This window comes from Carassius gibelio, chromosome A12 (genome assembly GCF_023724105.1).
Source record: "Carassius gibelio isolate Cgi1373 ecotype wild population from Czech Republic chromosome A12, carGib1.2-hapl.c, whole genome shotgun sequence".
In the NCBI taxonomy this organism is placed as follows: Eukaryota; Metazoa; Chordata; class Actinopteri; order Cypriniformes; family Cyprinidae; genus Carassius; species Carassius gibelio.
Window position 1 is genome coordinate 19,946,460 of NC_068382.1, and position 25,671 is coordinate 19,972,130.

Consider the following 25,671-nt stretch of genomic DNA (forward strand, 5'->3'; position numbering starts at 1 on the left):
TCAGAAGCAGGATGCAGCAGCTGCAAGAGCATTTGTGACGGTCGCATCACATCCCTGTATCGGTATTATGCAGATGAGACCAAAGGATCTGGGAGGGAATGGAAAAATCATGTCCCATGTCCTTATCACGTATGGTACCACACCAGATCAAATGACAAGCTCGCTTTCATCTCTCTCGCAGCCTGTACAAACAAACACACCTCCACACACACACACACACAAATCACAATTCCAGTAAAATTACAGAGAACAGCATTTCCCTTCTGATTGTTCTGGCAATAAAAACCAGATTAACAATAATGGATTACAGGGTGACTCTGAATTACAGTCACCTGTACTCGTGAGACATTCAATGCAGTTTCAACAAAACAGTCTGTGACATGTGATCCGTTCAGCTTTTACTGGAATACCTGCTCTAGGATTCCACACTCTTCAAGGAAGGAAGCGATGGTATTTAAACACACACACACACATAAATGCGTAAACGATAAAACAACAGTTTGAAGAAACAGAAGTGGTGAAAGTTATAAAATCAGTATGTAGGTGCATTGCTTTTACTGGTAGTGACATGATATAGGGTGAATATGAGTACAACTGGTAAAGTGGGAAGCTTAAGTATAATCATCTATCATTATGTACTTTATAAAGTCTTACATGAATAGTTAATCCTAAACTAGTATGGGATAACATTCGTTAAATCATTTGAAGTATATATTAAATACATTTTAGTGTTCTATTTTACATTATCACTCGTGGGAAGTAAAAAATAAAAAAAGATAAATACATAAACTGTAAAAAAAATAAATAATAATAATTTTAGCAGGGTTCAACACAAAAGACTAAAGACTAAAATTGCTGCTTAAAAACCTGTTCATTGGTTTCCTATACATGGGGGAAATTTGTGGTAGACATTTTGGGACATTTTAAAATAGTTTTACAGTAAAATACTGTTAAATGTACAGTTTTTAAAAAGTGGACTTTTTAAAATGAAAAAAACTTTAATAGACATTATTTGACATTCACAGAAATCTGTGACCGATCACATTATATGATTTTCCATTTAAATAAACAATGTTTCTTCTAAGATTTTTTTTTTTTTATCAGTTATGTATATTAAGCTTTTATGTTAAATCATATGTTGTAAAATAAATGGTGATTACATTATTTCGGTGTCGTCTGATAACATGGTAATTTTTTGTATTTGCATGACACTGGACACTTTCTATATATTAATATTCATTATTCAATATTCATTAATATCCCACTATCTTGTGGAATAGGACGTAATTGTGATGAACTCTGAGTCAACACTTGGCTTTTACTTTACCACCACGGTTTTCAGTATATCATAACGGTTAAAAATCGGTCACATTTTTGTTTGTTTTTTACCATATTCTGGCAATTTCTTGCAACCATGGCAGCAGACTTTTGGAAAAAATTTTGCAGATTTTTAAAAATAAATAAATAAATAAATAAATATAGGAATTATTTATTTTACAGTCCTTCATATTAGAAAAAAAAAACATTATAGTTTGGCTTTTTATTCCAGGACAGGTACTTCTACAGAGCAACCAAAATATCCCATAACATAAGGTCATAAAAATATATTTTTAATAAATAAATAAATTATGCAAAATAGAGTTTCATGGTCAGTGCGAAATATTTGTAACTTGACAAAGCACTTTAGGACATAATAACTCCAAACAGAAGAGGAGGGACAAAGGTTTTGAATCCAAGGGGAATCTGAATCAGGTCTTCTGGTTTTGGTGTTCCACTTGACCAGCATGTACAGCTTGTGTTTTGTCTGTCTGTACTGTTGCTGTAAACACCACCAAAATAGAGCCACAGATCCCAGGGTCTGTGATGTCCCAGTACTGTGAGGATTGTGCTAAATCCTGGCTCTGTTTAGCTAGTGCCTTCATTTAAGGCTCAAACCGGGAAATGATGAGCCCTAGGCAGTGTCTGGCTTTGTCCTTTTTAGGTTTAGTGATGGATCTGATGACAGATACATGTCAAGCTGTCAAAGCTGTATGGTCAAACACCATTACAAACTATCCAAAATTAGCTGCATTTAAAAACTAAACGGTGTACTTTATTATTATTGTAAACTAAAAAAGAAGTTGAAAACTACTGACAGAAAAACAGAACATACAGAAAAACCTAGCAATATTTTAAAATATTATTTACTGGTACATTACATTTCCATTTAGTCATCCAAAGCGACTTACAAATGAGGACAATGGAAGCAATCAAAATCAACCAAAGAGCAAATTTTAATTGTATTAAAATTACAATTTATTTGAAAAACAACTACAACAACAGCAACAACATTCTCCTGACAGACCTTGTTATGAAAGATCCAGAAAAGCTGGCATCTACTCCAAAAAGGAAACCATTTCAATATTTACACAAAGCTAATGCCAGCATGCACAGAGCTTATCAGCACTGAACTGATAATGGCCACGAAAACCCCAGAACATGTACTGTAAATGAAAATGATTAAATACACAAATTGCTGTTCGGAACACTTGCATGAGTTTTCCTGAGAGAACGTTTTCCCAGCCCACTCCACTAGAGTAATTATGCAGCGTTTACAATAACATACAGTCTTTGCGTGCATAGTTCTGGTCGGGGAAATATGCAATGAAATCAGCAGGAGAATCTTAGCATGGTAAGAAAAAAAGAAAAAAACTGAAGAATGAAGGGAACTCTTTCAAACTGACTTCCAGTAAACCCTCCTCTTACTGCAACAGTTTCTCTCACAACAGGGAGCTGTTTCTTCGGACACACCAGAAAAAAAGAAAATCATATGCAGCTCATTTACGGGCACTTATCCAGCAGCTGCAGTAAAAGTCAAATATATAGACACACGCTGATACATTAAGGTAGAACGTGCTGTGCCTAAAAACTAAATCTAACTTTGCATGTTTACTTAGCACTCTTAAATGGACACTCTGTAATATATGACATCAATTTTTACCGCCATCAAACAACAATACATCAGCCCATGGACCACAACAGGGTTGGAACTCTCCAAACAATCTCCTCATATGTCAAGAATCCCTTTTCTAACCTCAACGGTTATGTGAACTCAAACTGAGAAGTAATTGAAACATACAGAATGCACATGATGGGAGTTTTCTCGCCACACACAGATCTCTCTGCTGCACACCAAGTCATGCCCTACAGCCAGAGACGTCTGGCACGGGATGGATGACAAATGCACTCATTTGAATACAATGTAAGAATCGGGTGCCATCTGGCACACCCCAGCCCTCACCTGCCCCCACCCTCCTGCCTCTTACTGGAAACCCTGACAGCTGCTCGACTCACTTTCACAACCTCTCCTGACACCTCCCGCAGGGTTTTATTAGAGCCGGCCTGGCAGAGCTCAGCTGCTGGAAACACAGCCAGTGAAGGCCAGGAAACCTCCGCTGCTGACCGTATGACATCACTGCAGCGGGGTGGACGGGCCTTTCAGGTCTGAGTGCAGCGAGTGTAAATATGATCGTGTTACTCACGGCACTGAGCATGCGAGCTTGACGCTGAAGTATCAAGCGGAATGAGGAGCCATGCTGACATACCAGTTGTGATGTTATTTTTTGATTTGCAATTATCAGTCAAACTGTTTCTAGTTACACATGAGTTAGAAGCATGATATACCATCAAGGCATCTAAGATCTGTCCCTGTCTTGTGTGTATTAATTGTATTATGTTCAAATATGTTATGGATTATGTTCAAATTATATTCTAATGTTAAACAATAAACTTTTTTTTAAACTAAAATTTTTATTATTTTAAACAGTAAATTGTTTAAACAGTATTATACAGTAAACTTGTTGAAAACATTATATTATATCTATATATGAAAATGGTTGCAATCACAGGAATGAATTACATTTTAAAATGTAATAATATTTCATAGCATTACTGTTTTCACTGTAAAATGCAACCTTGGTGAGCATAAAAAAAAATAAAAAAAATAAATAAATATATATATATATATATATATATATATATATATATTTCAAAAGTCACATTTAAACGTCATTAGGTACAAAATATCACAATATGGCATCTGCAAACAAATGAAGCAAGAGCTTTTCTCAGAACTATGTTAGTTTCCTCATGGTCCTCACGATTACACAGAGGTGTAAAAAAAACATAGGTGTAGTTCATCACAATAATCTTAAATCTGTTCCACACAATTTGCTGACTAAAAGATGTGCTGGTGCTAATAAATGCCACTTTACATTTAATGCAGTGCTATTTTAAGTGTGGATTATGTGGCCAAACACTTTGAGGTAACTGTATGATAAGTATAATATGATGAGCAAAGAAAATATAATATATTACTACAAAACGCAGTTCAGATACGTTCAAAATCACAAAACTAAAGTTTAGTCCTCAATAACTGCTGATAGGGCTAACCCTCCACATATATTATATGTGAGCGCCCACAAGTGGACAAAGTTAATACTTCAGTCAACGTATTAAATAAAGGCATAATTGTGTTTTTTCTTTTTCTTTTTGGCCATCATTCAGTATTGGCCAGGCTACAGCACCTGGATCAATATTACATCTCATAATGTACCATGGAAATGGTTGCCTTCTGTAGGTTTGAAAACCTCGAAAGGTTTTGTACTTTTGAGAGGATTGCTGTGAACTGATCGATGTCTAAGTGTTCCATTATTCATGTCTGTAAGTTTAAGACAGGCCGCTTAATCAATGATTATCGAATACAGTAAACCAAAGTTCAGTACAGTCCTGTGAATTGATGCACTGTTACCGTTATATTACCGTGCAAAAGAGAAGACATGAGCTCCAGAACACTAACGACTCCAGCTCGTTTACTCCGTTATTGCTTCCACAAACCTCGTCGTGTTTTTTACGTGGATCCGGTGCGACTATACTATGGGTCGCCGCAGGTGGTCACGGGATCAGCCGTTCGCACCGTGGACCTCCGCAGCGATACCGTCACCAAACCCGGAGCGGCCATGCGCCGAGCCATGTCCGAGGCAGAGGTCGGAGACGATGTGTTCGGAGAAGACCCTACGGTTAATGGTTAGATGTTGAAACACAGTCGGTTGCGTTCTTCTGTAACGTCAGACTCTTATTCTGAAAAATGTAAAGGTTTCAGTGGTGTTCAATTATGATTCCATCTGTTAAAACCATAAAAAATATGCAAGTGTGTGTGTGTCTGGATGGGTGGGCCAAAGGTTTCCAATAAAATGTGTCCTAAAGGATAATGTTTAAACTTGGACGAATGAGACTGAAAGCAGCTCACCTCATGATATCCAAATAAATATTTTATTCTGCTTTGAATACAATAAAATATAAGATAATTTGCTTTATTTATTTATTTTGACAATAAATAATTTCCCATACATAATTTGTTTTGATTCATAGTTCTGCTCACTGTACTATTAAATATATTTTAAAAAGTGGGTTTGCATGTTCAGAATTTTTATGATCAAATATGCAATAGTTTAAATATGTTCTCCCCCAATTCTTTCTATAGAACTACAGAAAATAGCTGCTGATATGTTTGGCATGGAAGCGGCTTTGTATGTCCCCACTGGAACCATGAGTAACCTGATTGCAGGTGAGATTGCAGAATGGTGCCCAGGGCTATTAATAAAACTGGTTCACAGTTGTCACTTTGAGGTAAATTGGACACATATAATGCTGTTTTCCAGGGTTTCAGCCTGAGAGCTGCTTCTGGCTATTAAAATCTGATATTTCAAAACTGATATTGATTTGCGCTTTAGCTCACAGAAATAGCTCACTATTCTTGGAATTTTTTTCTTGTTAGGGACCAGATGCAGTAACATGGAGCTGTTATTCCTAACACATATTTTGCCCTCATGTTTCTTTTCTCTTTCTGTGTCTCAGTTATGGTGCACTGCAGAGAGAGGGGGGATGAGATGATAGTAGGGGATCTCTCTCATATGTATGTTTACGAACAGGGAGGAAGTGCACAGGTATGAACAAATGAGGGATGTACAGTATGTGTCTCTGGCATAGGCTTAATTTGTTCTTTGTCTCTGGTTTTATGAAATTTATTATCAAATTATTTTTTAAGGAAATAATGCATGACAACTACATGATTTATGTAGCACATAAAGGAGTCTGCCAATTTATTCCTTAAAAATGCCATTTCCACCACAGAATGCTATTAAACACAATGATAATGTGAAGATTTTGAAATTATCAGGATGTTTTAGAAAAAATCATTTGTTTTGAGATGCATGTGAATTTCCATTCCAAAGGTTAGGGTCAGTTAGATTTTTTTCAAGTAAGATTTTTATTTTGTTTTTGAGTTACCAAGGCAGGCTTCATTTGAAAAAAAAAAAAAAAAAAGAGTAATATTAGAAATATTACAATCATTTAAAATAACGGTTGTCTTTGTTAGTATATTTTAAAATTTCATTTATTCCTGTGATGGTAAAGCTGAATTTGGATTTGGTGTTAAATATATTTTCCTGTCATTTTAAATCTTAGAAATCTTCATTTCTTACTGTACCAACAACTGTAAATATACACTACTGCTCAAAAGTTTGTGGTCAGTAAGAGATTATATAAATAAGGGGTTAAGTGAGTTTCTTAAAAATATAAATTCCAGATGTGCCCATAATTGAAGAAACAACAATATACAACATTAAATGTGCTTCTGTTTGTTCATAGCTTGCAGGCGTCCATTCTGCAGCAGTCACTACCCTCAGCGATGGCACCTTTGACCTAGACCAGCTGATCTCCAAGATCCGTCACGGTTACCCTGACCCACACTACCCACGCTCCCGCCTGGTTTGTGTGGAAAACACACACAATATTCAGGGAGGCCGCGTCCTCCCACTCTCATTCCTGCAAGAGGTTAGATATTGGTTATACATTTGTTCATTAAACGTGTGTATGTGAGAGAATGAGAATATGTTAAGGCAGCCAGACACCTTGTGGTAAACTTTGAACAATGGGACACAATCCCTTTATTTACACCCCCAAGTGATGTTCATCTTGTAAATGAGTGATCCGACACGAATATGTTTCATGCATTGCCTCAGATTTGACAAATGAAGCACATACACATGTTACACTTTTATGTTTAAAGTTACAAAAAATGTAGAAGCCTTAAACATGCATAACTGTGTGTTTTATTTGTTTTTCGCCCCAAAGCTTCGCTCTGTGGCTGATAATTTTGGTTTGACTGTGCATATGGATGGAGCGAGGGTGATGAATGCAGCTGTGGCCCTGGGTGTCCAACCTTCTGCTATAATACAGCACTGCCATTCTGTCAGTGTGTGTCTGTCCAAGGTAAGCACTCACTTTCTCTTAGAGTCCACTTATAATACAGTGCTATAATACCATTTCTGTTATTTTTTTATAACTATTTTATATTTAAATTAAATTAAATTAAATTTATGCATTTAGCAGACGCTTTTATCCAAAGCGTCAAAAACATGTGTTCACCAGGAATCAAACCCCCAGCCTTGCGCTTGATAGCGCAGTGCTCTACCAACTGAGCTACAGGAACATATATTTGAAGCTCATATAGCTTCATATTACATTCAGAACAATTATGTTTGATATGAATTTAAATAAAATATTTATAGGACAGATGTTATTTAAACATGTTCAATTTAGTACAGATAAGTATTTAAACATAGATTAATTTAAATAATAAAAGTTTTCAAAGGTTTGGGGTCAGTGTTTTTTAAAGACATGTATTCAGCACGCAGGCATTAAACTGACAGTAAAGTTACAAAATTTTATATAGTTATGAAAGCTGTTCTTCTGAACTTTCTACTTAAGAATCCTGAAAAAATTATTAAGCACAAAATCAGCATGTTAGAATGATTTCTGAAAGATCATGTAACACTGAAGACTGCAAAAAATTCAGCTTAGCCATCACAGGAATAGATTACATTTATTAGAATAGAAAACAGTTAAATTAAGTATTACTACCCTTTGAGTCTTCTTTCAAAAAGAAGCCCGACTCCAAAATTCTTAAGAAAAATGTGTGTGTGTGTATTTATTTTGATACAATTTTTGTGAATAGATAGTCTTTATTTCAGCAAAATGTAGGTTGTTTTAATGTAGCTGCCAGCGGGCAAATACAATCTTTATGTGAGAGAAAGGAAAACATAATTTGAAAATTGGAACTGTATAGTAAATGCAGCAACCCCTAACCATGAACCCAGTAGTGAGATTTTCATAAAATGAAAAATGTACTTATTATAAGCTAGCAGTAGTTTTCATGCTCTAGAAAGTCATTTTCCAGGAAAGTTATTTCAGTCATTTTTAACTAAACAACCCCAGGCAGTGAGAAACAGAATCTGTAGTCTTCCACCAAAAAGCAGGAGAAATCAGTTTAAGTGAGAGGCATTGAAAATGACCTTGTAAAGTCAGTGCTCGTATGCTTTATAACCTGAAGGTGTCTCACACATCCAGATGATCAAGTCTTATTTTAGTCGCATCATCAAAGATTGATGGTACTTTCCTCTGATAACACACCTCTAATCAGATTGTATCGTCTGGGATTTGAAAATATCCTCCTCATTACTTCCCACAGAATGAACTCAACATCACAGCTCAGATCATCACATACACACAAAGTCGATTGAAGAGACCCTGAAGTAAAACCTAATGATTCTCCACTCTCAGAAAAATCCTTGGAGTAGATGTCAAGAAACGTATTTGCATTTTAATTACAGAACTAGTTTGCATCTAGCTGGAAGACGGCTACTCTCTGTCACTGATTTTCCTCTTTTCTCGCTGAAAGACATTAAATGTAATTTAGGCTTATAGATAAAGACCACTGTTATGAATATCAAATGACTTCTGCCTGTCCTGACTACAGACGTTCAAGGAAAAAGCAACCATCTAAATTCCAGGTGTCCTTTATAAACGTTGCTCATATGCTCATATACTAAAGCAGCTGTTTGATTATACTTGATGCATTAGTACTTCAGTGAATATAGTTGAATGATTTGTAGGTTGTCATTAATGCTGTGTAGTATACATCATACTTTATTCATAAATGCAAATATGACGAAGATATTTTAGGGGTGTTCATATCCCTTGGGAAAGGAAAATATATTTACCAATAGATTTCTTAAAATATATTGTGATATATTGTAATATATTATTTTCCCTTTTTATTTTCTAATATTTTATATATTTGAATACATTTAATAATATATTGATGATATATATATTATATAATATATTGCAAAATATACAAATGATTGCCACTTTCAATATAAATATAAATAAATATATTCCTAATATATTACATTATATTTTCCAATATACTGCAATATATTTTTGTTTCATAAGGGATGGGACAGGTTTTATTTAACATGGAGTAGGTTGCCTTATAGGCGCTAAGATGTTAAGGTCACATGACCAACCCAATGTTACTTATTTGAAAAAGTGCCAGTTTAAGTTTAAAGTTCATACAGAGGGTGGAAAATGATCATGAAAAACTAAATGGACTGTTTTTGTCACGAAACCAACTTAATAAAATATTACAATAAATAAACTTTAAAAAGCAGCCTTATCAGCTAACTGAAATATTAAAACTGAATTAAATGAAATAGAATTATAAAAAAAAAAACTAAAGAGAGACAAAAGCACATAAAACAATTACAAAAACTTTAAGACAAATTAAATCAATTTAAAATATACTAATAAATATTGTAATAGTATATAAAATATACTAAAATAACACTGGTTCAGGGAAGAAAATAACATTTTAACACTGTCATGATCCTTTAAGGTGAATTTAACAGAAAAAGATTCTATACAATAGTTCTATACAATAATCATATCTGAACTGTGCTTTACTAAATGTTTTCTTTTATAGATACTATTTTGTTTTGTCTAAGTGAAGAGCTGTAAAATCTGATCTGATTTGCTCTTTGGCAGGGACTCGGGGCACCTGTGGGCACCATGTTAGGTGGGTCAAAAGATTTCATACAGAGAGCCGTTCGTGCCCGCAAGGCACTTGGTGGCGGAATGCGCCAGTCGGGTGTCTTGGCAGCAGCTGGTAAGATTGCCCTGTCAGACATGATTGGCAGACTGGAGGAGGACCACAGGAATGCCAAAAGCTTTGCCCAAGGTGATAGAACCCTATAGATTTCCTTCAACCCTCCGCACAATGCTGCAAGCACTGTAGGCTTATTGCATTAGTTAGCCTGTGCTTGACTAAGACCTTTTCTTAGACCATTATGATTATAAAAGAATTAAAGGAATTATTAAGCTTGTAAAATACTCTTATATGCAGTAGATGAAATTAGATAGCCCCTTCGTTAGAGCGTTACCACCACTGCTTTTTGTTAATCATCTACAGTAGTTATGGTCATTAATAAACCTGTATGACTGAATGTAGACCCCACGCAGTCACTGTATTCATCCCTTAAAACTCATCTTTGTTAAAGAAAATTAGGTATTATTTAATGTAGCTCTACATCCTATACATGCACCATTAATAATTAAAGGGCTATTTTAGTTTAGGACTAGGCTTAATCTCTGTCTGGGAAACCGCCCATAAGTGTATTCGAAGCTGTATAAAAACCTGATTTTTTACCACAGTGTTCTTTAAGAAATCAGAAACTAAAAGCATAACAAAAGAAAGCACAAGTCTGTAAGAAATCAATCGGTTTAAATAAATACATCCAATGGAACAGTTCACTCAAAAATAAAGGTCATTATTTTAGTCACCCTCGTGTTCTTAGAAACCAATTTAAAATTCTTCCTTCTAGGGTAGACAAAGGGTGATTATTATTATTTTTTTTTGCACTTTTCAATTTCATACAGAGACTTTAAAGCTCCAAAGGGCCAAAAACAAAAACAAAAAAAAAACATTGTTTTAATGATTCTGTTGACAAATTCAGTCCTCGAGTTCAATTCACTGACTCAAAAAAATGCAGCAGTTATCTGTCCACTGGACTGAAATTATTTCTTTCACACAAGCAATTTTATGACTCCAGAAGACTGGGAATATATAGTCTTATGGACTACAGTTATGATACTTTTATAGTGCTGTTGAAGCTTGGAAGTTTCAGTCCCTGTTCAGTGTATTGAAAGTAGCTATTTAAAAGATGTAAAAAAAAATGTGAATATTTAAAATTAAATTTAAATATCAAAAGTTATATTTCAAGAATTTGATGTAATGTCTTTCTTCTTTTCTCTCGTAGCGTTGTTACAGTGTGACCCTCCTATGTACCAGGTGGATCTGACCACTGTGCAAAGCAACATTTTGAGGTTCCGTCTGCGGGACACTCACATGAGCCCGGCCGAGTTCTGCGAGCGGATGGCAGGCGTAGATGAAGAAGAGGTGAAGGCTCTGGGCCAGGGGGTCCAGGTTCTGATGTTCCCCCATGTCGGGGGAACAGTCAGGGCTGTGTGGCATCTGGGCATCAGCGAGGAAGACACTCAGCTGGCTATACAGAAGGCTCATTTTGTGGCCCATCAGCACAAGCTCAAGTCTACCAGGGCAGCATGAGAAGAGCCCTTGACCAATCAGAGATGTCTTTACACCAGTTTTTCGGTCTCAGGGACCATTTAAAAGCTGTAAAACTGTACAATGAAGCATAATTATATTAACTAATTTGCACTCCAGTTGGACAGCCAAGACTTACCCACTTAAGAGGTATAGTACGCCTTCTTGGTGTGTGTATATACTACACACACACTTAATGGTTACTCACAATAAACTATTGTCTCTGACATTTGAATCTTGTTTAAATGCATACTTTAAGCAGCAGAAGCGGTTTAAACTATTAAAAAGACACATTATGGCTAGTTTTTATTGTTTTATAATTGAGTGTTATATAAGAGTTCCCCATAAGGAAAAGACATAGTCGTGTAGAGACAGATCGTCATGACAACTAAGCAGAGATTTACTGCAGTGGATATCAGAAGGGGCTCAGGACCACGGTCTAGTTTTGGTTGATAACACCGATAACTTTATTGCTATAGCATGCAGGAGAAACGAATTGACTGAATTTACAGTATTTTTTAATTACATATCCTTAAACTGGTTTTAGGCATATCATTTATTCTGTTGATTATTTTCTGTCTTTAAAGTCCAATTAACAGCCCTTGAAATGTACAGGTAAGACAAGGTAGACAGTGTCATGGCTGACAAGCCAAGAGCTTGTTTTGCCTTCCAAAAAAAATAAAAAGTACATAATTTACAGAATCTTTTACACAGCGTCAATATGAGTGTGGGTGATTCTTACAAAACCTGCTTTTCATATTCTCACTGTAATGCAAAACAGATTCTCATTCTTAATTCTCACATTAAAATGGTATTTTATACATCATGGATGTAGTTGTACTGCCTTGAATTGATGCAAATTGAAATTTATTTGAAAGTGTCATTTTGAAAAATAAAAAGTAAACAATTACTGTGCAGTAAGAGATTTGTCAATAATGGAAATAGTGATATTGATATTGGCCTGTTTGCATTAATCTGTACCTATACCACTAACAAAGCGATTTTAGGATTTTTGGAGCGTGAAGTCCTTAATCGTGCACATGAAATCAAACTATAGTATGAAAAAATTTAGAAATATTTAAAACTTACATAGTACCTCATTGGAATTAATTAATAGTTTTAATGGTTTCTTTAATAAAAAAAAATGTGTGCTGCGTGTGGTTGTACGAATACCCCTATTCAAATCATGTCCTGGAGGGCTAAACTAAGAGTTCAGCTCCAACCCTGATCAAACTCACCTACCTGTGATTTTCTAATAATCCTGAAGACACTGATTAGCATGCTCAGGTGTGTTTGATCAGGGTTGGAGCTAAACTCTAAACCCTGCCCTAGAATCAATAGGCACACAGACAGATGCATACACTCACCTAAAGGATTATTAGGAACACCACACTAATACTGTGTCTGACCCCCTTTTGCCTTCAGAACTGCCTTAATGCTACGTGGCATTGATTCAACAAGGTGCTGAAAGCATTCTTTAGAGATGTTGGCCCATATTGATAGGATAGCATCTTGATGGAAATTTGTGGGATGCGCATCCAGGGCACGAAGCTCCCGTTCCACCACATCCCAAAAATGCTCTATTGGGTTGAGATCTGGTGACTGTAGGGTTATTTTAGTACAGTGAACTCATTGTCATGTTCAAGAAACCAATTTGAAATGATTTGAGCTGTGTGACATGGTGTATTATCCTGCTGGAAGTAGCCATCAGAGGATGGGTACATGGTGGTCATAAAGGGATGTACATGGTCAGAAACAATGCTCAGGTAGACCGTGGCATTTAAACGATGCCCAATTGGCACCACTAAGGGGCCTAAAGTGTGCCAATAAAACATCCTCCACACCATTACACCACCACCACCAGCCTGCACAGTGGTACCAAGGCATGATGGATCCATGTTCTCATTCTGTTTACGCCAAATTCTGACAAAAAAAAAAAAAATAGGGATGGCAACAAAGCACAATTTATAGTTTGTGATTAATTCAACAACAACAAGAAAAAAAAAAACATTTCCATTTGGGATGCAGCATTTGGAATTTTTTCAGTTTTTAGACCAGCCTTGTGTTTAAATGAAATGGCTGCAATTTACAGAAATAATAAGGCAAATGAAAAATAATCAATTTCATTTTGGAAAGAAGCATCAAGACCAATATTTTGCTTGAATCAAAACAAGGCTATCTCATTCAGCTTTCCTTCCACACCTGAAAATGAAGTGGAACGATTCTGATTTCTTGCCTCCACCAGAGCTTTGTCACCCTCTGAAAGTGTTAAAGCAGACCCCTTACATTTATGGCTACTGTAAGCCTGAAAAAATTAAACCCACCAGAGCACTCATTTAAGACAATACATTCTTTATGATTCATAAACTCGGCTAAGTGTGCCAAAAGCACCTTGAGTCACTACAGTGAGTCACATTTCTTCTTCTGTTGTTGATTTGTTAAAGCTGTGTCCTAAAGTAAAAAAAAAAATAATAATAAAAATAAATAATTTACATACAGGCAATTCAGTTAAGCTTTAATCTTGATGAATATCTAAAGGCATAATGTTCCTCACTGTTGCCGTAAACCAAAATCAGATTGATATAAAAATGTAAATAAAGTTTAAAAAAATTTTTTTTAAACAACTAGAGTAAATTCAATCCCTGAAAGCAGTAACAACATGACATCAACTACGAATCATGTTAAAGCATTCAAACATACATTTAAATGGGAAGATTTTATTAAAAGCAAAACATTGTTTACGAGAACAGTATTTTAAGAACAACAGCATTCAAAAACATTCAGCTTCTCAGGGATTGTGAGATGTCTCTATATTGGTATTCCAAATAAAATTAGCTTGTACAGGTAAAATGGATAGAAATGTGACGACAAATAACTATCATTTGATATGATCCATCTTAGCACATATTTTCTAAATGGAAAACCTGACTTATCTGCTGATCAAAGTAAAAAAAAAAAAAAAAATTCACAGCACACAAATGAAAAGTGAAGTTTCTGAAGCTTGAGTATAAAACATCAAATATACAGTGGTATCAAATATACAGTGGTTATACGTAGAAAAGTATCATCCCCCTTTAAAATAAACACAGTTTGTTGCTTTGCAGGCCGAAATAAAGATGTTTTATCCAGCTGTATTTACTCAACTTATAACATCCAAGTGAAAGACATAACACCAACATGGAAAAATCTGGAAACAACAAAAAAGTCACTGAGTTGGAAAAAGGATCACCCTCCTCCCGAAAATTACTTGTAAGCTCAATCAGGTGTAGCTAAACACTTTCTCAATGGCACACAAAAGGTGTTTCTCAATGTCAAGGAAGGATCCTCGGAAGCCAGTATTTCGAGGATGCTACGTCATCGACATCCGTCGAAGGACTGTTCCAATGTCGAGGATCCTCGGAATTTCAACCAAGTTGACTGAGGCTGAGTCCTTCATTCGAAGAATATGCCATACACAGGAAAGGATGCATATGTGTATCCTTCGCGCTCTCAAATCACCCACAATCCTATGCCTAATCCAATCCTAATCCTTTGCTATCTAACGTAAATTAAAATATTAAAAAAATGTTGAACATTAACCTAGTCGGAGCGTTAACGGTTTTTATTTACAGTATTGTTCAAAATAATAGCAGTACAATGTGACTAACCAGAATAATCAAGGTTTTTCGTATATTTTTTTATTGCTACGTGGCAAACAAGTTACCAGTAGGTTCAGTAGATTCTCAGAAAACAAACAAGACCCAGCATTCATGATATGCACGCTCTTAAGGCTGTGCAATTGGGCAATTAGTTGAATTAGTTGAAAGGGGTGTGTTCAAAAAAATAGCAGTGTGGCATTCAATCACTGAGGTCATCAATTTTGTGAAGAAACAGGTGTGAATCAGGTGGCCCCTATTTAAGGATGAAGCCAACACTTGTTGAACATGCATTTGAAAGCTGAGGAAAATGGGTCGTTCAAGACATTGTTCAGAAGAACAGCGTACTTTGATTAAAAAGTTGATTAGAGAGGGGAAAACCTATAAAGAGGTGCAAAAAATGATAGGCTGTTCAGCTAAAATGATCTCCAATGCCTTAAAATAGAGAGCAAAACCAGAGAGACGTGGAAGAAAACGGAAGACAACCATCAAAATGGATAGAAGAATAACCAGAATGGCAAAGGCTCAGCCAATGATCACCTCCAGGATGATCAAAGACAGTCTGGAGTTACCTGTAAGTACTGTGACAGTTAGAAGACGTCTGTGTGAAGCTAATCTATTTTCAAGAATCCCCCGCAAAGTCCCTCTGTTAAAAAAAAGGCATGTGCAGAAGAGGTTACAATTTGCCAAAGAACACATCAACTGGCCTAAAGAGAAATGGAGGAACATTTTGTGGACTGATGAGAGTAAAATTGTTCTTTTTGGGTCCAAGGGCCACAGGCAGTTTGTGAGACGACCCCCAAACTCTGAATTCAAGCCACAGTACACAGTGAAGACAGTGAAGCATGGAGGTGCAAGCATCATGATATGGGCATGTTTCTCCTACTATGGTGTTGGGCCTATTTATCGCATACCAGGGATCATGGATCAGTTTGCATATGTTAAAATACTTGAAGAGGTCATGTTGCCCTATGCTGAAGAGGACATGCCCTTGAAATGGTTGTTTCAACAAGACAATGACCCAAAACACACTAGTAAACGGGCAAAGTCTTGGTTCCAAACCAACAAAATTAATGTTATGGAGTGGCCAGCCCAATCTCCAGACCTTAATCCAATTGAGAACTTGTGGGGTGATATCAAAAATGCTGTTTCTGAAGCAAAACCAAGAAATGTGAATGAATTGTGGAATGTTGTTAAAGAATCATGGAGTGGAATAACAGCTGAGAGGTGCCACAAGTTGGTTGACTCCATGCCACACAGATGTCAAGCAGTTTTAAAAAACTGTGGTCATACAACTAAATATTAGTTTAGTGATTCACAGGATTGCTAAATCCCAGAAAAAAAAAATGTTTGTACAAAATAGTTTTGAGTTTGTACAGTCAAAGGTAGACACTGCTATTTTTTTGAACACACCCCTTTCAACTAATTGCCCAATTGCACAGCCTTAAGAGCGTGCATATCATGAATGCTGGGTCTTGTTTGTTTTCTGACAATCTACTGAACCTACTGGTAACTTGTTTGCCACGTAGCAATAAAAAATATACTAAAAACCTTGATTATTCTGGTTAGTCACATTGTACTGCTATTATTTTGAACAATACTGTACGTTACCAAACATTTGTTATAACTGTAGTAAATATAAGTAAAGTTTGACGTTTAAATGCCAGTACAAATTACTACCGTATTGATATAGTAAATTATACAAATACAAATGGTTAACTGAACCGGACCTGTCATTTAACAATTGGTTGCGTCAACGGCATTTATTTTATAAATAACTAGTTAAGTTGTCCAAAGTAATTTAATGATACCATTCACAGCGTTATTCAGACGGACCATTTCACTGACGTAATGACGCAATTATGTGCACTTGCTAGCTTGTTCCAATTACGTGTTCTCCGTATGCTAAAGAGGACTCTCACCTAGCCTCTGAAGGAAGTGACTTGGAAGGATCAGTCCTACCAAGGAAGTATCCTTGACATTGAGAAACGCCTAAAGCCTTTGACTTTCAACTGTGATCAGCGGTGGTCATTTTGATTAGCTTAGCATGAAAAGAGCTTTCCTGGAGCATTTCAGTCCTTGGTAGTGCAAATGAAGCAAACAATCAACTATGGGTAGTAGGACACTGTCAAAAGATCTCCGGGTTAAAGTTGTGGACAGGCATATTTCAATTTTTTTCAAAGGCTTTATCAATTCCTAGAAGTACAGTCAAGTCTATTAAGAAGTGGAAGGTATTTGGTACAACATAGACCCTCCCTGGATCAGGACGTCACTCCAAACTGAATGAAAGAGCTCGGAGGAAACTGGTTAGAGAGTTGCAGGAATTTATGACAAAGAGTGGACATTGTGTGCATGTGACAACAACATCACAAATTCTCCACAAATGTGGCATTATGGGAGGGTTGTAAGAAAAAAGCCACTCCTCAAGTCAGGCCACATGCAGTCACGACTGAGCTTTGCCAAAATGCAACTTGAAGATTCTGAGGCAGATGACACAAACATTTTTTTATTTGGCCTCAACACCAAACAATATATCTGGCAGAAATCCAATACAGCTCATCTTCGAAATAACAGCATTCCTACAGTAAAGCATGGAGGTGGTAATGTCCTGTTATGGGGTGTTTCTCTGCAGCAGGGACTGGAGGACTGGAGCAGGATAGAAGGGAAAATGTATGGGGAAAAATACAGTCAAATTCTTGAGGAAAATCTGCTGTCCTCTGCCAGAAAAAGGTTTACCTTCCAACATGACAATGACCCAAAGCACACAGCAAACCTGAGCACACACAGTGGTTGAAGGAGAAAAAGGTGAATGTCCTTACATGGCCCAGTCAGAGCCCAGACTTAAACTCCACTGAAAAACTGTAGTCCACTAACGTTCACCATCAAATTTAACTGAACTTGAGCCATTCTTCAAAGAAAAGTGGGCAAATATGCTGTGGTTCAAAAAAGGCTGACACAAGGGGATGATCCTTTTTACAAATCAGTCATCTTTTTTTTTCGGGGGGGTTTTCTGACATGTTGGTGTTATATCTGTCCCGTGGTTGTTAAAAATAGCACTGAGTAAATACAGTTGGATAAAACAAAACTGTGTCCGTCTTCATTTCAGGCTACAAGGCAACAAAATATGATTATTTTAAAGGGGGATTTATTTTAAAGGATTCTTTTCCACACCCACTGTAAAGCAAATCAAATTGCAGAATTTAAAATAATTTCTTTCAGAAATATCCTTTATTTCTTTTTCATAAACTACACATATTTAATGACAATAGATGGCTGAAAAAATAGGATACTGGCAAGCAGGAGCCCAGCATAAAAGAAAATAACATTACAGAAACACTAACAAATGAAACTCACTAGCAATTACAGTAGCTATTTTCAACAAAAGAAGAGCAAAACAGTTGGCCTTTTTTTTTTCTACATATTTTACATAACAGAGTTATAGTATATTGCAAAGTGCAATTTGGTTGTCCAGCTCTGCACTACTCATCAAGTAATGTTTCTCGTGATCTTAAGCGTGTAAAATTATTTTTGAATACAAAACATGCTTTTGTATGAATATCTTTACAAAAAAAAATTTTCATTTCAATTTACTTCCATTTGTGTTATTTTATGGTTTTGATGATTTTGCTATTATTCTAAAATGTGGAAAACAATCATAATGGAAATGAATAGATGTGTCAAAACTTTGGACCAATAATGTTAATCTGCATTTTTGCTAACAATGTAAGCAAAGAGGAGACCTTACCTTTACAAATACTGACTAGCTTGCCTGAAATGGAAATGTATGGTTCAAGCAGGTGGCGAGTCTCTATATGGGAGCAACAGACTCTTCATACTGGGTTAAGGGCACCAGCCTGACAGCCAGCAGTAGGAGAAGACCAGTGATCACCTCCAGAATAAAGGAGATCCAGGCCATGCCCATAGACCAGCCGAATGACGTGTGCACTTGAGCCATTTGCTCATGGCCCATCCGCCTTTCAGTTTCTTCCAGAGCCTTCTGAGAGTACCTGATGTACAGACTCACCCCAGAGAGAGTGAGAAGACCTGAGAAAACACATGCACAAGCACACATGAATGCACACAGACAAATAAAACCAATTAAGCATCCTTTATCTTTACACCTTGTTGTTCTCACTCTGTGGTGTACAGTAGAAAAAAAAATAGTTACATATTTAGATGTGGGCTAAAAATTGCAATTAGTCTTAAATCAGCAGATCTTAAAATGTAGTCGCTTTATTATGTTTATCAATTTCTTTTAATCAATGGCAAGTACTAGATTGCAAGTACTAGATAGGTTTTAATGTCTTCAATGCCACAATCATATCAATAACACTTAACAATAAGGGTGCATATATAATCATGTACAAATGCCTAAATTAATACTTAATTCATCATATACTAATGGTGTTAACTAATCACAAACTAGTGAAGAGCTATCCTTAACTATAACTGCAGTCATATGGATTCAGACATGAATACTGACAGCCTTAACTACATGTAAGTACATGCTTGATAGTTAATGCATTAATTAACATTTACTTCTAAAATATGAGTCCTCATTCCACAATATTGCTTTTTCCAGTGAAAAAGTATAATCTCGGCTGAATCAGGTGAGAAATATACACAGATCAAGCCCTGTGTACAAGTGATAAGACAATTCTAAACAAATAAGAAGTTAGATTTTGATGTGAGAGGTCAACAGGGGATGGACGTTTTCACTGTAGAAAGTGTAATTACAGATTATGGTACTTTGGCCAGCAGTGATGGTTTAATGTAAAAATTCCTTGATCCATTTGTTCATTACGAACAGGCAGTTTTTCGCTTTACAAAACACTAATTCATTAATTCACTGCACAGGATCCATTGGTGAGCAATATGTAATGCTAAATTTCTCCAAATCTGTTCTGATGAAGCAATAAACTCGTTTACATCTTGGATTGCTTGACGGTGACTTCAGGTCTTAAACAGTAAGCTTTTGCTTCAGTTGTAAACGCCTGTAACATTTTTTGCAACTGTTCAAAATTGCCTGCATCCAGTGATCTTATTCCAATTTTTTTAATCTCATATTTTACTGCTAAACCTCCTAACTTGATGTTTGCATTATCTAAGGGATTTATTTTAATAAGCCCATATTTTAAGATGCCAGAAATGATTTGACTTTTTCAGTAATCACCTGAACCAGAACTGAATACAAAAACATTCTCCTTCCAGACGCACAGAGCTTGTCTCCCTAAACACTGCTCAGCGCAGAGAGCCATTAACACACAAGACTATAGCATCCGCTCTCAGAATTAAGAGAAGCATTAGCATCAGCGATTTAAACAGGAAGGAAGTTAAACTACAGGGTAGTAGTTTGTAGCTTCCTGTGGCCCCCTGGTGCGTCTGATGATTTCAAGACGTGAGACATTATTACCAAATCTTCATTAAAACAGAATGAGCTGATGTGGATAAACAGCAGCAGTTTAAAACACTGACAAAATGAGAATGGATTTCCACATCAGCCATAATATGCACATAAAATTAAGAGCCAATAAACAGAGAGTGTAACACAGTTTTTAATTAGTATGGTTGAGAATCTAGACAGGAACAAACTGACTTGTTTCTGATCTTACATTTGCCGGTTCATTTAAAACAAACAGTCTGTACAATCCAGGAACTACGGATTATTTTTATACAGCACTGTGTGTATGTATAACAAATCACAGCCTGATTTTCTTAAAGGAACAGTTCACCCAAAAATGAACATTTGCTGAAAATGTACTTCATTGAAACAGATTTGGAGGATTTTAGCATGACATCACTTACTCAGTGGATCCTCTGCAATGAATGGTACAGCATCAAGATGGCAGTTCAAACATTTAACAATCATCATCCTCTGAAGTGAAACACTGCATGTTTCTTATAAATATATCTTAAAGGGGGGGTAAAATGCTATTTCATGCATACTGAGTTTCTTACACTGTTAAAGAGTTGGATTCCCATGCTAAACATGGACAAAGTTTCAAAAATTAAGTTTTACGTTTGAAGGCGTATTTTTGTTCCAAAAATACTCCTTCCGGTTTGTCACAAGTTTCGGAAAGTTTTTTTTCGAGTATGGGTCTGTGTGACGTTAGATGGAGCGGAATTTCCTTATATAGGTCCTAAGGGCACGTCTGCCGGAAGAGCGCGCTCCCGTATAGCAGAGCACTGAGAGCACAACAGACGTTCACTGATCAGAGCAAGAGACCGAATTGTCACAAATGAAGTGTGTTTTTGGTTGCGAGGGCAAGACAACCCTGCACAGATTACCAAAAAAAAAAAAAACATTAAGGGACCAGTGGACGAAGTTTATTTTTACAGAGCATCAACGGAGTTGTGCAAGTGTTTTTGTTTGTTCCCTGCATTTCGAAGATGCTTGTTTTACAAACAAGGCCCAGTTTGACGCCGGATTTGCATATCGTTTATTTCTTAACGATAATGCAGTCCCAACGAAAAAGGGTCACGATCGTGTGTTGGAACCGCAGGCGGTGAGTAAAACTGCTTCAAATATCTCTGTGTTGTTAACTTAGCTATCGGCGAGTAAGCACATCAAGTAAACCTCTTGTACACCTTTAAGGAAAAAAAAAAGACGACATAAAGTGGCACTTAGTCATTTTCCAAAACCGCTAAGTATAACGGAGGCCAGCGAGTAGTGCTGTGCAGGTAAACCTCCCCGATCTCAAGAGACGCACTAGCAACAGACGCTAGTGGCTGTAGCCATTTAGCCTCCTTGTTAGAGGAGACCCAGGTTCGAGCCCCGCTCGGAGCGTCAGAAAGGACCCGGGAAAGAGGGGTTACATAAGCAAATATATACAGTTTCAATACATACCACATAGAGACGCTGTTGTAGTCGTTGCTGCTGCTGCTCTCGTTCAGTTTCAGCCTCGGGATCTGATTCTGGATCATAAATAAACGGCTGAATCTGGCTGTTAGCCATGGTTTGTTTTGGATGATGTTTTTTTTCCCTCACGGTAATGTCACAACTTCCAAACGCTCTCAACGCAAAAGCCTACTCGCGCTCGTGATTCTTTAGCTCCGCCCACACGTCACGCCTCCAGCGGCTCGTGTTTTTCCGAAAAAAATCGGCACAGACTATTTTTCTCTTATAATAAACTAAAGACTTTTTGGAGATATGAAGGATGCAGTACTACTCTATAGGTACTCAAGATTATCAGGAGATTGAGTGAAAATGAGCATTTCACCCCCCCTTTAAATGATGACTTCATTACAAACAAACAGCTTTTCACTTCACCAGACGATAATTGTTGAAATGAAGTCATGTTGAAGTTTGTGGATTATTGTGACGTTTAAATCAGCTGTTTGGACTCTCTTTGACAACACCCATTCACTGCAGAAGATCCACTGGTAAAGTGATTAAGCAAGAGCTAAATTTCCCAATATCTGTCTTATGAAGAAACCAACTCATCTACATCTTGGATGGCCTGCGTGTAAGTTAATTTTGAGCAGATTTTCATTTTTCGATGAACTGTTACTATAAAAGCATCATCGTATGAAAGGAAGCAGTCCATGTGGAATTCTCTTATGTCAAAATATTCCTTCAAAATTGCATTTTTGTTATTTTGCTATACATTCTTGTAAACAATCCAACAAATAAAGACAATGTAAGTAACAAGACTGATGCCAAAATATTCCAAGCTTCACTGTGTTAAACACTTGACATGCGGTCCTTATTTCCACGGTGATAAATGATTCAGTTCAAACATTTAACAATCAACATCCTCTGAAGTGCTGGGGTTCATTGGCTGGCTCTTTTAAGAAACCTTTATTCAAGTCATAATTCTTCAGGCTACATAGTGAGTTGACACTCTCAAGATACAGGCTTTGAAATGCTGTTTGGTGTCAGGCTAAAGCCAGCAATGTCTCATCAATGAGTATATCACCAAAAGCAAAATTGCCTGTGATACTTAAGTTGCTTTGGGATTTCTTACAGGGGTCTCATGAAATGAGCTCTGGTTGTATTCAGCATGGATTATTAGTTTATTTTATTTTACTTTGCTCATGCATGCATTCAATGAAGAACAAAAGCAATAATATTTGAATGAGAGACTGATGCATGATCAGAGTTACTGTGGGCTCTATCGTTCCTTACATAAATCTACCCAGATATTATTCTTTCTCTTTCACCTTAAGATTGCCCATTTCAATCATAGAAATATCTGGGGGAATGTTCTCTATTATCCTATCAATTTCATGAGAGGAAAACGATAAACTGCAATAACTTCAGTCCCATAAGACTCTGACATTACAATAATTCTAGGTGAGTAATGCCTTCAGCCTTCCGGTTTCTGAATGACATTCAAAGAACTGCAGAGCCAACTGTATGAACTTGAACTTTGTGTATCTATGTTGTACCCCATGAGTCTGCAGACACAAGTTTATTTTGCATGAGATTGTTTTTGCAAGCAGTATACAAACGGAGTACCTTTAATTTTACAAAAGTAGAGGCTTTCAGAGTTCAATAGGTAAGACTTACTGCACAGGAGGAAATATGAAGCGGATCCGATCAGGAGTGTCCTGCTTCTTGCTAGGGAACTGACGAGGCCACAGATACCTCCAAACACCAGCATCACCAGACTCAAGGGCAGTAAGATGGCCATCACGCTATGCATGACTGAATGAGGTAAATTAGATCTGTTAAGCCACTCCGAAATGATATTAAATGACACAGCACTGCAGTACAATAAGCAGTTTTTAGAGGGAGTTAAAGTTATTGTGTTTATGAAAAGGTTTTACAAGCTTACTTTCCATCTGCCTTTCTGATTCTGAATATCCAGTGTCCTCCGTATGACTTTGGACATCTACAGTCAGAAAAACACAAAGCAAATCAACAGGGTGCAAAATATGGCTGCCCTTGTAAGACTCGAACCTTATTAATACAGACTGTTTAACAGCGTTTTCAAACGTTTCAGTGCACAACAGGAAGACCAAAAAAAAGAAAATTCTACATAACGCTGAATTTCTGTGTAGAATTAACAGAATTTGATTTTACTTTAGGAGGTAACCATAGCAACAGCTGCTCTATCGCTGACTATAACATCTTATATAGACAAAAATTACACATTACAACATAACTGATTAGCTAGCGTTTTGTTGCTGAAACTGAAAAAGAAAGAAGAAAAAGTGTTTCAGAGAGTTGAGAAGACGCTAAAAGACATTTTGAAGACGATTCTTCAATGCGCCAAGAAAGTTACAGAAATTAAGACATGGACACTAATTATTATTATTTTTTTAATGCTCAGTTTTAAACTAATTATTGGGCTAGATGTTGTATGGTGGGTGTAGTCTCTATTAAATTATTTATTTTTATACAACTATTCAAGGTAAAGTCCTGGAAATCCATTGGTCAAATGAACTGCACCACAAGTTAAAGCCCAAGACATTACAAAACGAACCAATTCAAAATAATAACAATCTGATTATGATCAAAGGCAACAGCTCCACACGGTGAAGACATGAAAATGAAAATGAAGGTCGACATACCATCTGTCACTCCCCAAAATCCAGAGTTGATGCGCGCGGGGTCAGTGTAGTTCGCGCGCTTGTCCTCGATGATGTACCAGTATTCCGTTCCAATGGCGAGCGCTAAAGAGCTGAAACTAAGAACACCCGTTAAACCCCCGCCGATGACGACGAAACCGTATGTAATTTTCATGTCGTTCAGAATATATGCGATTCCGATTCAGGACAAGCCAAAAACTACGCTGAAAACCATACCATTTGTCTATGAGACGCGATCAGATTCCTAACTTGTGTTCCAGGAGCTCATGGAATAAATCTCACGCGCTGCCCAACAGCTGCAATAAGTGATGTTGATTGTCCATGCAAGATGCCAAACAAAATAAGATGACATGCAAGGTATTATTACTAGAAAAGTTGTGTGGTGTTAAAAGGCAAGGTTGGGTTGCCTGGACATTTATTCCTCACCGGTGTGTGCAGTCCGTGTCCAACTAACACGGAGCGCAAGATTACGCGTGATTGGCACAGAGGTAACATGACGTACAGTTCATAACCAACACCATTCATGACATTATCCAACCGACCACCCATCCATCCTTTTCATAATCATAAAACAAAAATACCTATGAAGTATACAACAAACACATGCAAGAATGTACGTATTTATTCACAAGTCTCTCCACACTGAATTCCTAAGATTTTTTTTTTCAAGAAATAAATCTCACTATGAGCAATTTAGACTAATATTTTAGAGCTGAGCTGCCATTATCTAATTTCTTTATTCTCAAATCTTCTGACTCCATTCTGACCTGAATATTTCCGGATATTTCCAGGATTTCCCATTCCCAAGAGAGACAACTCGTTACAGATAAAAGTTTTTTTTATTTTTTTTTATTTAAGTTTTTATACTGAACAGACAAACAAACAAAAAGACTACAAGAACAAGAAATAAGGCTGAAAAATCTCCCTATAACATGTAGGGGAATTTACAGTTAAAACCCAAGGACCAGATATGTTGCAATGAAGACCAGGACTCAG

The 25,671-nt window shown here is 36.6% G+C and overlaps 2 protein-coding genes across 2 annotated transcripts; one reads left to right on the forward strand and one right to left on the reverse strand.

The window, feature by feature from the left end:
* Positions 1-4,702: 4,702 nt before the first annotated feature.
* On the forward strand, positions 4,703-12,413 carry LOC128025422 (uncharacterized). The gene is made up of 7 exons (XM_052611777.1): positions 4,703-5,064; positions 5,522-5,605; positions 5,896-5,984; positions 6,688-6,873; positions 7,174-7,311; positions 9,928-10,120; positions 11,199-12,413. The coding sequence occupies exons 1-7, from the start codon at positions 4,818-4,820 to the stop codon at positions 11,504-11,506; spliced, it is 1,245 nt and encodes a 414-aa protein (XP_052467737.1). The 5' UTR covers positions 4,703-4,817; the 3' UTR covers positions 11,507-12,413.
* A 6,015-nt stretch (positions 12,414-18,428) lies between these two features.
* On the reverse strand, positions 18,429-25,603 carry LOC128025425 (transmembrane protein 235-like). Its single transcript, XM_052611781.1, has 4 exons — positions 24,658-25,603; positions 23,919-23,975; positions 23,651-23,788; positions 18,429-19,182 (listed from the first exon to the last, which is right to left on the reverse strand). Exons 1-4 carry the CDS (start codon positions 24,827-24,829, stop codon positions 18,947-18,949), a joined length of 603 nt encoding a protein of 200 aa, XP_052467741.1. The 5' UTR covers positions 24,830-25,603; the 3' UTR covers positions 18,429-18,946.
* Positions 25,604-25,671: the final 68 nt, after the last annotated feature.